Source organism: Pimephales promelas, chromosome 17, assembly GCF_988280905.1.
Source record: "Pimephales promelas chromosome 17, fPimPro1.hap1.1, whole genome shotgun sequence".
NCBI lineage: Eukaryota > Metazoa > Chordata > Actinopteri > Cypriniformes > Leuciscidae > Pimephales > Pimephales promelas.
In genome coordinates, this window is record NC_142785.1 from 10661651 (window position 1) to 10675647 (window position 13997).

Consider the following 13997-nt stretch of genomic DNA (forward strand, 5'->3'; position numbering starts at 1 on the left):
GTTAAGTGACGTTGTTCTGTACCTTATAATCTTATTGTCACACAACAACGTTACAAAGAGGATGTAATCAAAACGTTCTCATATGGTTCTAAGTTGGTCATATTATAATGTTCCTTATATGACTTTAGGGAGACGTTCCGTAATGGCAATCTTATGGTCACATGACAACATTGCAAAGAGGATGTAATCAAAACATTATCATATGGTTCTAAGTTGGTCATATTATAACGTTCCTTATACGAATTTAGGGGTATGTTCTGTAATGGTAATCTTTTGGTCACATAACAATGTTACAAAGAGGATGTAATCTCATTAAGTTAGTCATAAAACGTTCTCATATGGTCAACAGAGAACCATATGGGTACGTCCTTATTATGTCCCCTTTGTTGCAATGTGACCATAAAATAACCAATATGGAATGTTCTTCTAAAGTCACATAAAGAACGTCATTGTATGACCAACTTAGAACCATATGAGAACATTTTTATTACATCCTCTTTGTAACGTTGTTGTGTGACCATAAGATTACCATTACACAACATCCCCTAAAGTCATATAAGGAACGTTATAATTTGACCAACTTAGAACCATGTGACAACGTTTTGATTACATCCTCTTTGTAACGTTGTTATGTGACCATAAGATTAACATTACGGAACGTCCCCCTAAAGTCGAATAAGGAACGTTATAATATGACCAACTTAGAAACATATGAGAACGCTCTGATTGTCCTCTTTGTAACGTTGTTGTGTGACCATAAGATTGCCATTACGGAACGTCTCCCTAAAGTCATTTAAGGAACATTATAATATGGCCAACTTAGAACCATATGAGAACGCTCTGATGCCCTCTTTGTAACGTTGTTGTGTGACCATAAAATAACCAATATGGAATGACACCCTAAAATCCTATAAGGGAGGTTATTTTTATGACCAACTTAGACCCATGTTAGAATGTTCTCATTAAGTTAGTCACAAAACGTTCGCATATGGTCAACAGACAACCATATGGAAACGTCCTTATTATGTCCCCTTTGTAATGTTGCTATGTGACCATGAAATAACCAATATGGAACGTCCCTATAAAGTCCTATAAGGGAGGTTATTTTTATGACCAATTTAGACCCATCTTAGAATGTTCTCATTAAGTTAGTCACAAAACGTTCTCATATGGTCAACAGACAACCATATGGAAACGTCCTTATTATGTCCCCTTTGTAATGTTGCTATGTGACCATGAAATAACCAATATGAAACGTTCCCCTAAAGTCCTATAAGGGAGGTTATTTTTATGACCAACATAGACCAATCTTAGAATGTTCTCATTAAGTTAGTCACAAAACGTTCTCATATGGTCAACAGACAACCATATGGAAACGTCCTTATTATGTCCCCTTTGTAATGTTGCTATGTGACCATAAAATAACCAATATGGAACGTTCCCCTAAAGTCCTATAAGGGAGGTTATTTTTATGACCAGCTTAGACCCATATTAGAATGTTCTCATTAAGTTAGTCACAAAAAGTTATCATATGGTCAACAGACAACCATATGGGAACGTCCTTATTATGTCTCCTTTGTAATGTTGTATGTGACCATAAAATAACCAATATGGAACGTTCCCCTAAAGTCACATAAAGAATGTCAATGTATGACCAACTTACACCCATATAAGAACGTTTTGATTACATCCTCTTTGTAACGTTATTATGCGACCATAAGATTACCATTACGGAACGTCCCCCTAAAGTCCTATAAGGAACATTATAATAGGACCAACTTAGACCCATATGAGAACGTTTTGATTATGTCCTCTTTGAAACGTTGTGATGTGACCATAAGATTACCATTACGGAACGTCCCCCTAAAGTCATTTAAGGAACGTTAAAATAGGACCAACTTAGACCCATATGAGAACGCTTTGATTGAAACGTTGTGATGTGACCATAAGATTACCATTACGGAATGTCCCCCTAAAGTCATTAAAGGAACGTTGAACTGCAGCACTTTCATTACCAAAAGAGGACGTTTCAGGAACGTCCCTAATGTTCTGAAAAGGTTTGGAATGTTCGTCACCTTTAGAGAACTTTTAGGAAACATTACCTATGGTCACGGTAATGTCACCTTCTATCTGGGAAAGCCCTTCCAGGGACAGGAGTTGAAAATTAGCAATAGCTATAAACTTTATGTGCAACACTTCAGTGACATGCTTGGTCTTGACACTATGTTTGTTTGCATTGTCCCTGTCAAATAAATACATAAATAAATAAAATAAAATAAATATAATTTAATTATATTAAGTTGCATTTCTATTTTTTATAAATATGCAAAAAACGATGTGATCATCGCAACTGGCCCACCTTTACAGGTACTCTGCCCTGCCCCATCTGTGAGCCAGTGGCATCGCTCTCTCCTCTCCTTCCAAGCACCAAACTTCTCCCAGGGCCAGCTCAGGGCTACATCTCTCAACACTGCAAGAGTTAGGTGGCTACAGCCGGTCATCAGATGGGCACCCCCTTTCCTTGGTGTTTCGTCGATTTAAGCCTATAACACCTCGGGAGGGCTCGACAGCAGATCCAGCGTCCTGGATCTACCCCCGCTGACCACCACCCAACTCTATGCCGTTTTTAGTCCTTCAACAGGTTTGCTCTGCCACCGCACCTCCCGCTGTATCCAGATCCAATTTGATGCTGCTTCCGCCTGTTCAGTGACACTGCCTATTAGCCATTTCCTGGCCACCCCTTCAATCCCCAGCAATCTGAGTGTTCTCCAGAGTGACTGTCCCGCAAAACCTCTGCAGCCGACCTCTACTGGTAGATTCCAGGCCTTCCATCCTTTTTCCTTGCTCTCGAGGATAAGGCCTTGATATTTTTTGAGCTTGCGCTCATATGCCTCCTCCATCCTATCTTCCCAGGGTACAGTTAACTCTATGAGTACCACCTGCTTGGTACCTCTAGACCAGAGTACAATATCTGGTCTGAGGCTAGTGAGTGCCATCTCCTCCGGGAATTTGACCTGCTTTTTCAGGTCTGCCTGCATCTCCCAGTCGTTTGCTGAGGCCAGGACCCCTCTACTCCTCCGTACTGCTGCAGTGCTCTCTCCGGTCCGGACGAAATGGATAAAGTGGTGCCCATCAGGAGGAGGTTTACGATTCTTCCTTGCCTGTTCTACACCATCCGCCAACCGAGACAGGATCTTATCATGACGCCACCGGAATTTCCCGTCTGCCAAACTTGACCGGCATGCTAAAAGGACGTGCTCAAGATTGGCTGTCTTTCCACACAGCGTGCAGCCGGGGTTCTTTGCTATCCCCCAAATATGGAGGTTTGATGGAGTAGGCAGGACATCGTAGATAGAACACATCAAGAACTTTATCCGATGTCCTTCCATATTCCAGATATCCTGCCACGTCAGGGCCCTTTCTCGCACGCCCTCCCATCTTGTCCAGCTGCCCTGTTTCTTTATGGCAACAGCCTTGACATGCCGGGTTTCCTCCTCTGCTTTACGGACCTCTCTCTGCACCATGCCACAACGTTCTTTTGGGTCAGCTTTTTCCAGCTTATTCTGGTGGAGCAACCCAGTCCAAGCCTGCCCAGAGCTACTGTCCCAACGATGTCAGCATGATGCAGTTGATCCTCAGCCTCCATCAATGCTCTGCTGGCTGACCATTTACGACCTGTCCTGACAACAATGCCTGCTTGGTGTACTCTTTTGTCTTTGCTGTCACGCAGCATCATGGCCTGGCGTGTCTTTGTCGCCTGATACTCCTCGACCACTGATGTCACTGGAAGCTGCAGCAGAAGGATGATGGAGCAGAAGCTTCTTGGGATGCCCAGATAGAGCAGAAGCTTCTTGGGACGCCCAGCCACCTCCTCAAATAGGTGTTAATCCTCCTCTCCAATCCCTCGACGGTAGAGACAGGTACCTCATAAACAAGCAATGGCCAGAGCAGCCTAGGAAGTACCCCGTGTTGGTAACCCCAGGCCTTATACTTGCCAGGTAGGCCACTCTTCTCTAAGGATGTCATCCAGGTATCTGCTTGGATAATCATCTCCCTCACACTCTGCTTATCATTGAGGTCTGCCCTATACCATTTCCCCAAGCTCTTCGCCGGTCGCTCTAGGACCGTTGGGATAATGGTATCTTTGATCTTGAAGCGGAACCGGTCCTGGATGCGCCCCTTTCTCAATACCAGGCTTCTGGACTTTTCTGGTTTGAAATCCATCCTTGACCAATCGGTGAGTTCAACCAGATCCTCCAAGATCCATCTCCCTTCAGGTACTGATTTTGCCGTGATGGTGAGGTCGTCCATAAATGCTCTTATAGGTATCTGCTGGATGCCACTTGCCAACACTGCGCCTCGACGCAACTTTTCTGCTGATTTAAAGACCCCCTCCGATGAAAAAAAAATTTTTTTCTAGGTGTTAACATGTTCTTGTGTCATTTTTCTAATGTTAGAGGGCGTTTCTTGAGAAAAATAAGCTCAAAGTTGCATTTTTGAGTATTTCTACATTCAAATGGCTGTGAATCAGTAGCAGACGCTAAAATGCCGGCTAAAAAAGACTGGAGTTGTGACGTATTAACTCCACTGGGTGGGGCCACAAGCTCATACTCCCCTCCCTCCATACTGATATTCCCTAAACATTTTACAAACAAGCACGTAGATAATGTATAATATACTGTAATAGTAGTTAATTCATGTATAATATATAATAAAACACACCACAGATGCACAATATAGAAATGAGATGGACAGGGACAATATGGAACTTGTTATTTAATTAATGCCTACAAATATAAAACAATATACATTCAGACGCAGTCAATAATACGAAACTAATGTATTTCATGCGAGATACCAGCGGTCAAGTGACAAAAGAACGACTCATACCCGAAGACTCGAGAGATGAACTAATCATTTCTCTTTCCGGTACTGACAGCATAGCCTCTAGTCTATGGGACTGACAGGAAGAACGAAAGACTCGGACGCGGCCAAACCCGAACTCGAGACTCGAAATATGAACTAATCATTACTCTTCCCGGTCCTTCTGTGTCACACACGGCACGGCCCAGCAGACAGATCAGAGTCAGACACTGACGAGTCGACAGCTAACGTATCGAGACACAAGAGGAAGAGAACAAACCTGATAAATATGAAGTTGCAAAGGAATGAATGTCTCGGATCAGGGGGTGAGGTGAACTAACAGAATCAGACAGCAATAGCCTGAACTTAAGACTCAACAACTAATAAATTAATAAAACATTTGAGTTGCTTATAATTTGGGATTATAAGGAGGGCCACGGAGGGTCGTCTCCGTGCCAACGGCTTCGCCCACAACCCAGAGGCGAATTGCTAATGAGCTACTGCCGCTCTGCTGAAGTGAAGTCCCATAAAACGGCACAGGTTTTGTGATTTTGGCTAAAAATGGTATAATCATATTTTAAAGACCACTGGGAATGTTTATAAAATAGATCAAAATATGATCGGAGGGGGACTTTAATGAGAAGGTTCATCGCTGCTGAAAACAAAATCACTGAGATTGTGCATCGAGTGACAATGCCCACCTAGCCTCTGCTATTCTGTGGTAAAATAAAAACAATGCACATATACAGTACATTTCTCAAAACCCCATAAATATATAGATTAATTCTAGTCACTTACATTGTACTGGATAAGGTCATCCTCTTTTTCACCCAGATAACAGATCAAGCAACGGAGGACAACGTCTCTCATCGCGTAGATGTTTTTATCAGGATTCTGATCGGGACGTTTGTGAATTAGCATCATCCAAAAATAATGAAAAAATATTGATATGTTAGCTATGAAAGTAACTTACCTGCAACATGGGATCAATACCGTAGCTAGCTCCGTAGTGTCCGACGTTTTGAGCCATTCCTTCGCACATTGCTTGATTTGTTCCCATTGAACTTCAGTAAAGGACTATACCTTTCCCACCATCTTTTCCGACATGAAAAATACACTTTACGGGTGTTAATCTAATCGAGCTGGATCGCCGCTATCAGATGAAGATGCGCTGCTTACGTCCTCCTCCATGTTTACATGTGCGTAGATAAAAGGCTTGTTCGACTTCATGCAGCTCTGCACAGACCGATCGGCGGTTGACTTGAAACAGTGCATGCCGGTTAGAAATTTTGTCCGACTTGATGCAGCGCTGACTCCACGTGACTGTGATGTATGTATGCCATCAAAGTACCGCGAGAGCGATACGAGAGTAGCCGGAGGACTCGGCCAGCGCAGCTTCTCAAGAGCGGCTGAACAAGCTCTGATGATGTCACAGCTGTTCCACGATTCGCCGGATTCACCGCATGACAACGATCACGTGCGTTTCGTGTTTATTCTCACACCTTTAGTTCCAGTAAAACTCACAAATCAGTATTTTATAACAGTAAACACTGTTTTCATGTAGTTGCAATGTTATATTGTGTCATGTTTATCAAAATAAAACTGATTAAAAAACGTTGATTCCACGTCATTGATTATAGGCTTATTTTGAACTTTATTCTAGTTCAAACAGTTGCTGTATGAAGCAGTAAAGTATTGAATGAAAATGTGTCTGAAATATCTGAAATATCTGTTTATTTGGCAAATGTTGCACTTATTTCACTTCAGCTGTGGTATAACCATGCAAACACCACGTGAGCGGTCACTACGGGAACCAGAAATTGGCTTTATGCCCAGCTGCACTACTTCCTGAACTTCAGCCAGCTCCTTGTTTCCTGTCTGCCATTATTGTCCAAATTGATTAATTCAGGCGTGTCTGATTATTGTTGCCATGACTACTGAGGTCAGGTACACCTAAATTAATAAATTTGGCCAATAATGGCAGACAGGAAACAAGGAGCTGGCTGAAGTTCAGGAAGTAGTGCAGCTGGGCATAAAGCCCATTGTCCGACTTCACGTCTCCGTTTGCAGCTCCTCCCCGCCTGCACGCGGCTATTCTCGCCGATCGGTTGCATCCAGCTGCAGGCGATGTCGAACGCACCTATTGGCTTGATTTTGGCTTTGACCTACTTACATTTTCGACGCTGATTGGTTGAAAATCTAGCTCAACAGTTTTTTATCTCTCAATACGTCTCAATACGCAGTCAATATACAGGGGTTGGACAATGAAACTGAAACACTGGCCAATGTTGGAGGTTTCACATCTATATGCCTGGCGGCCAATCTTCAGAGTGAAGCACGGGTGGATCAGTGATGGTTTGAGCTCCAATATCATGACAATCCTGATTGTATTTGATGGACACGACACTGCCGAGGACTACCAAACCCTTCTGGAGGATCATGAGCACCTGATGCTCAAACCGTGTATCAGCATGATCATGCACCAACACACACAGCAAGACTTGTGACAGAAGGGTTTGATGAAGATGAAAGTGACGTTGAACATCTCCCATGGTCTGACAGTCACCAGATCTGAATATTATTGAGGTGTTTTGGAGGAGCGAGTCCACCAGCATCATATAGTGACCTGGACACTGTTCTGGAAGAGGAACGGCTCATAATCCCTCTGGTCACTGTGAAGGACTTCTATCTGTCAATTGGTGCTGTATTTGGATGGAAAATGAGGCCCTCACCATTCTAACAAATTATTGTGTTGTAAAACCAGGTGTTTCAGTTTCATTGTCCAACCCCTGTAGTGCGCCAATAAATTACACTTTCTCATTAACTGCAGGATAATGCGTGGAGAACTTTTTGTTTGGATACCTTTTATGAACGTTAAACATAGTGAGCAAAAGAAAATGTAGTGGCCCGTTTGTCGGAACGAACAGCTGTCAACATTGAACATTGAAAATAAGGGAGATTTCCCGGAATCCATCGCCAAAATAAGTATTTATTTTTTTTTACATTATTAAGAGCATAAGAAACAAATGAAAAAAAAAAAGATATTTTATTCCTATGTTATGCTATGACCTCAGTAGTGGACACCAGGACTCGATTGTTTAAAAAAAATTACATGAAAATATATAAAGGCAAAAATAATGGAAATTTTTGACATATAAACATTGTTTTTTTGGGCCTGGAAACGCTTACACGCTTGCGTGTCGCGTGAAAAATAGGCATCTCTCTGGTTCTATTTCTAGCATGCACGCGTTTGCGCGTGTCACGCAGGCAGTGTGCAAGCTCTAATCTGTTAACATGAAAGCCGAAATAAAAAACGTAAAATAAAAATGGTCACGCCACGCAGCTGAGACGCACGCAGCCAGTGTGTCTCCGACCAGCACGCGCGGCGCTGCATCCGAGTATGAACGACTTCAAGCCGAATATGTCAGAGCTTGTACGTCTCACACAATCAGAGTGTAAAAATAAGGGATATTTTACGGGAAAATACTAAAACGGGAAGACAGCGGGAACAGAGATAAAATACGTGAGAAACCCGGAAAAAACGGGAGGGTTGACAGCTAAACGATACAGCTCACGTACAGCGGCCTATACGGCAGGACCTGGTACAACCTGAAACATTGTACCGTGTGAGGAGGGGTCTTCTATAGAGTGTAATTTTACTTCAAAGGTAAAATGATTTTTAATGATAACGTAAACCTTTAATTACAGACCTACTGAGTTGTGAGGTTGTTAATCAAGGTTATGTACTTTTACTAAAGCCATGCATTTTTTTTAAATAATCATGTTTAACAGCTGAATTCTTGTTGAAAATAAAAATGTCTCAGCAAGAAAATTGCACCAAAAGTGCTTGCATGAAGCAACACAAATGTTGTCATCATGTCGATCTTGCCATATCATCTGAATACAAAAAATAAATAAAAATTATATATATATATATATATATATATATATATGTAACGGAGGCCAGCTAGTAGTTGCTGTGCGAGTAAACCTCACTCCCCGATCTTAATAGACGCTCTAGCAATAGACGCTAGAGGCTGCAGTCTTTAGCCTCCTTGCTAGAGTGCCTGACTCTCATGCCAGAGACCCGGGTTCGAGGCCCGCTCAGAGCGGGGCGAGTAGGACTCGGGTGTGAGGGGTTACATATATATAAATATATACTGTATATATACCTATAGTGTATATACATATAGAGTATATACACTGTGTATACTTAAATAAATCCCTATATAATATGTATATATTACTATTATATTATATATATATATATATATATATATATATATATATATATATATATATATATATATATATAGTGTATATACATATACTGTATATACTGTACACTGTGTATACTTAAACAAATCCCTATGGGAAATATTAATTTAAAAAAATTCTTTCAGAACAAGCGCTGCTGAAAAAAAGTGACCAGCACTAATGCATGTTATGAGGTTAGGCTGCTTATTGGGTCTGGGGGAGTAAGGGCATGCACATAAATATTTAATATTTCTAGGAGCCACCCTGTCTTATGGTTCTACTCTTATTTCATTCTCCAAAATTGTTTTCAGATCTCAGCACTAATTCCTGCAGTGACGTAGACACTGACTAAGCAAGGCTGCACCTTCAAAGCCTGTACTAAAATCCCATGAAGCCAGCCTCTTGATTATGCCCATTAAATCTACCATTAATACCTCAATTCCCATTGAGATGATAGATGGCATCTAAAAATTCACAGAGAAAAGTAGCCCCTGGTGCTTTTAGAGGCCAGACTGTAGCTGCTCTCTCCTGTAATGCGCTCAGTGTATTAGGAGTGTGGAAATGAAGATCTGGACATTAATGGAGGGGGGAAGGGTTAGGCAGACAGGAGAGGTCACTCACCAAACACATCCTCTTCTGCCTCGGCCAGTGGATTGGAGGACATCTTAAATCTGAAAAAGAGAAACTTTCAAGTTTAACTGCATTGACAAGAGAACATTTCTATGGTGACCACATACAGAGCAGTGGTGGTCGGTGCTTTCAAGTGAGGAAGAACAAATCAATTGCAAAGTACTAGGATCTGTTCTTTTTGTTTCTGTAATGTTGATTCTAAAATCTGCTTCTCAAATACCACTAAGCAGTGAAATACATTAACAAAAATGACCAAGCTCAGAACTAAGAAGACAATCTCTGGACATTTACACCTAAGTTTTAATTTAATTTAAAAAAAGTATTATTATGGCCCAAGCCCTGAAAGGGCGAAGGCCCTATTGTTTTCCTTGGGATTATTTATTATTATTAGGGCCCAAGCCCTGAAAGGGCGAAGGCCCTATTGTTTTCCTTGGGATTATTCTTTTCTATTATTATTAGGGCCCAAGCCCTGAAAGGGCGAAGGCCCTATTGTTTTCCTTGGGGTTATTAGGGCCCAAGCCCTGAAAGGGCGAAGGCCCTATTGTTTTCCTTGGAATTATTTATTCTTTAGGGCCCAAGCCCTGAAAGGGCGAAGGCCCTATTGTTTTCCTTAGGATTATTCTTTTCTATTATTATTATTAGGGCCCAAGCCCTGAAAGGGCGAAGGCCCTATTGTTTTCCTTGGGATTATTCTTTTCTATTATTATTAGGGCCCAAGCCCTGAAAGGGCGAAGGCCCTATTGTTTTCCTTGGGATTATTTTTAGGGCCCAAGCCCTGAAAGGGCGAAGGCCCTATTGTTTTCCTTAGGATTATTAGGGCCCAAGCCCTGAAAGGGCGAAGGCCCTATTGTTTTCCTTGGTATTATTAGGGCCCAAGCCCTAAAAGGGCGAAGGCCCTATTGTTTTCCTTGGGATTATTTATTATTAGGGCCCAAGCCCTAAAAGGGCGAAGGCCCTATTGTTTTCCTTAGGATTATTAGGGCCCAAGCCCTGAAAGGGCGAAGGCCCTATTGTTTTCCTTGGGATAATTTATTAGGGCCCAAGCCCTGAAAGGGCGAAGGCCCTATTGTTTTCCTTAGGATTATTAGGGCCCAAGCCCTGAAAGGGCGAAGGCCCTATTGTTTTGGATTATTAGGGCCCAAGCCCTGAAAGGGCGAAGGCCCTATTGTTTTCCTTGGGATTATTAGGGCCCAAGCCCTGAAAGGGCGAAGGCTCTATTGTTTTCCTTCCGATTATTAGGGCCCAAGCCCTGAAAGGGCGAAGGCCCTATTGTTTTCCTTGGGATTATTAGGGCCCAAGCCCTGAAAGGGCGAAGGCCCTATTGTTTTCCTTAGGATTATTCTTTTCTATTATTATTATTAGGGCCCAAGCCCTGAAAGGGCGAAGGCCCTATTGTTTTCCTTAGGATTCTTATTAGGGCCCAAGCCCTGAAAGGGCGAAGGCCCTATTGTTTTCCTTGGGATTATTAGGGCCCAAACCCTGAAAGGGCGAAGGCCCTATTGTTTTCCTTAGGATTATTAGGGCCCAAGCCCTGAAAGGGCGAAGGCCCTATTGTTTTCCTTAGGATTATTCTTTTCTATTATTAGGGCCCAAGCCCTGAAAGGGCGAAGGCCCTATTGTTTTCCTAAGGATTATTAGGGCCCAAGCCCTGAAAGGGCGAAGGCCCTATTGTTTTCCTTAGGATTATTAGGGCCCAAGCCCTGAAAGGGCGAAGGCCCTATTGTTTTCCTTAGGATTATTCTTTTCTATTATTATTATTATTATTATTATTTTTCTTACGACTATTCGGGCACTTTTGGGGCCCTTAACATGCTCGAAAACTCTTGAAACTTTGCACACGGGTCAGAAACCGCGGCCATCAGAGCCGGGCTGAAGATGGTACCTGGGCGTGGCAGGGGGGCTCGTCAGCGCCCCCTGGAATGGGGTCCGAACACTTGGTCCATAACTCAAACACGCTTGCATGTAATAATATGAAACTCGGTACGCATGTTGATATCATCGTTTCATCTATACCTCGCGCTTTTACTTTTTACCCCAGCCCAACAGGAAGTCGGCTATTGAGGTTTGTTTGTAAAACGCTCGCAATGGTATTTGAAATACTCCTCCTAGAGCTTTGATCAAAATTCGACGATACTCGGTCAGCGTGAAGTCAAGACATTGAGGATGAAAGCTTGTGTGGGGATTTTTGATATCTCGAACGGTTTGGCCGTGGCGAGGAAACGAAATCATGGCGAGAAACGTGAAAAAGGAAGTTTGTTATAACTTCAGCATACATTAACTGATCTTGATGAAACTTCAGCAGTATGTTCGCTGTAAGAGGACGATCACATGGATGTGACTATTGTGAGTCAAAGTTATAGCGCCACCAACTGGCAGCAGGAAGTGTGTCACTTTCAAAATGCTTTGATATCACCCTTTTATTTTTACCCGATTTGCTTCAAACTTCATATGTATAATGTAAACATACGGCAGATGTAGACCTGTGAATGGATTCTTGATATCTTTGAAACTGTTGCCGTGGCGACGCATCAAACTTTACCCTTCTTTTAGGATGCTTTTAGGATGCTTTTGAGACCCTTAGCATGCTTTAAATTGCATGAAACTTGACAGACACATCACATTTATTAGCCAGTAGACATGTGCAAAGTTTCAGAAACGGGCGTGGTGAGGGCTCAGTAGCACCACCTTTTGACAAAAGTGGGGTTGTTAGTTTTATCTACAGTTACAAAAATCGGTATGTATATTGTACTCCTCGAGCCGGACAACTTTCTAATTGACACTCATTAGCTAGGACCCACAGAAAGTCAGATATCTTTGTTTGAATGTAGAGAAAATCTTAGAATTTTGCCAGTCTCTCAGTGTCTCTCTGTGTGAGTGAGAGGAGGGGCGCCTGTCAGGTTAATTTTAACCCTTTATTTGCTGTGTGCGACTTCTCTGGCATTTTCGGGGGCCTTAACATCCTCTAAAACTCTTGAAACTTTGCACACGGGTCAGAACCCATGGCCATCAGGGCCGGGCTGAAGCTGGTCATCGGGCGTGGCAGGGCGGCTCGACAGCGCCCCCTGGACTGGGATTCGAACATTTGTCCATAAATCAAACACACTTGCGTGAATTAATATGAAACTCGGTACAATTATAGATCACATCAGGCCAAACAACTTTCGTGCTCTAAGTTTTATGACAGTTCAAATGGAAGTTATTTATGAATTATGAATTATGGGTTGTTTGAATAATTGTCCTAGGAGAAATACATCAAATCACAATGCATGTGTTTACCAATCACAACCAAACTCGGTGTGCATGAAGTCAAGACATTGAGGATGCTCAATTCCGGACGGATTTTTGATATCTCGAACGGTCTGGCCGTGGCGAGGAAATTAATTTTATGACTAAAAAAGGACACATAAAGTGTGTTATAACTTTGCTCAATTTACCTACAGTTACAAAACTTACCACGTATATTGTTCTCGTCAAGCCGATCAACTTTCCAATTTAAAGTCATTCGCTCTGAGCAACAGAAAGTCAGATATTGTAGTTTGAATGGATTTATTTCCCCTGCGATTCTCTCTCTCTCTCTCTCTCTCTCTCTCTCTCTCTCTCTCTCTCTCTCTGTGTGTGTGTGTGTGTGTGTGTATGGGTGTGTGTGTGTGGGGAAGGGAGGGCTGTTGTCTGTGTTTATGTGTGTGTGTGTGGCTGGCTGTGATTTTTCCTACAAGTCCTTGTCTCTAAGTCCTTGTCTTTTTGCATAACAATTTTGCATAACAATATTTTTAAATGACAAAATAGGCATATAACCCCCATCTTTTAAATGTATAGATTGCTTTAAATAAAAGTAAGATTGTATTTGTAATTGAAGTTGAATGAATTTAAAATTCATGTGCTATATTTCAATATATTTGTTTTCCTTAAGATTTTAAAACACTAACTTCATTCTTATCTGAATTACAAATATTTGTTTCTGTATAAAATAATACTCTGACTAAAAACACATTTGATGGGTTTTTTTTGGTATTTTTATTTACATGTATTTATGTGTGTGTGTGTGTGTGTGTGTGTGTGTGTGTGTGTGTGTGTGTGTGTGTGTGTGTGTTTATAAAGTGCAGGGGTTTTTTTAGATAAAGTAGAATTTCTATAACTATGTGTTGAACTAATAAATCACTCTTGTGTGTGTTAAACACAATCTACTTAATACAGACAACTTCATTATAAAGATAAATAACAAATCCAAAAAATATATGATTATAATC

The 13997-nt window shown here is 41.7% G+C and overlaps 1 protein-coding gene across 6 annotated transcripts in view; it reads right to left on the bottom strand.

Annotated features, from left to right (window-relative positions):
- samd14 (sterile alpha motif domain containing 14) overlaps nt 1-13997 on the bottom strand; it is a 316013-nt gene that overhangs the window by 35906 nt on the left and 266110 nt on the right. For 3 of the 6 annotated variants that reach the window (XR_016147028.1, XM_089121894.1, XM_089121893.1), the window contains one exon: nt 9742-9791. Coding sequence is in view for 3 of the 6 variants with exons in the window: in XM_089121894.1 (XP_088978020.1) it covers nt 9742-9784 (43 nt within the window). In the remaining 3 variants the exon portion in view is untranslated. Of the gene's footprint in view, nt 1-5661; nt 6724-9741; nt 9792-13997 lie in introns of those variants that run through there. The other 3 variants (XM_089121897.1, XM_089121895.1, XM_089121896.1) reach the window with 3 other exon arrangements.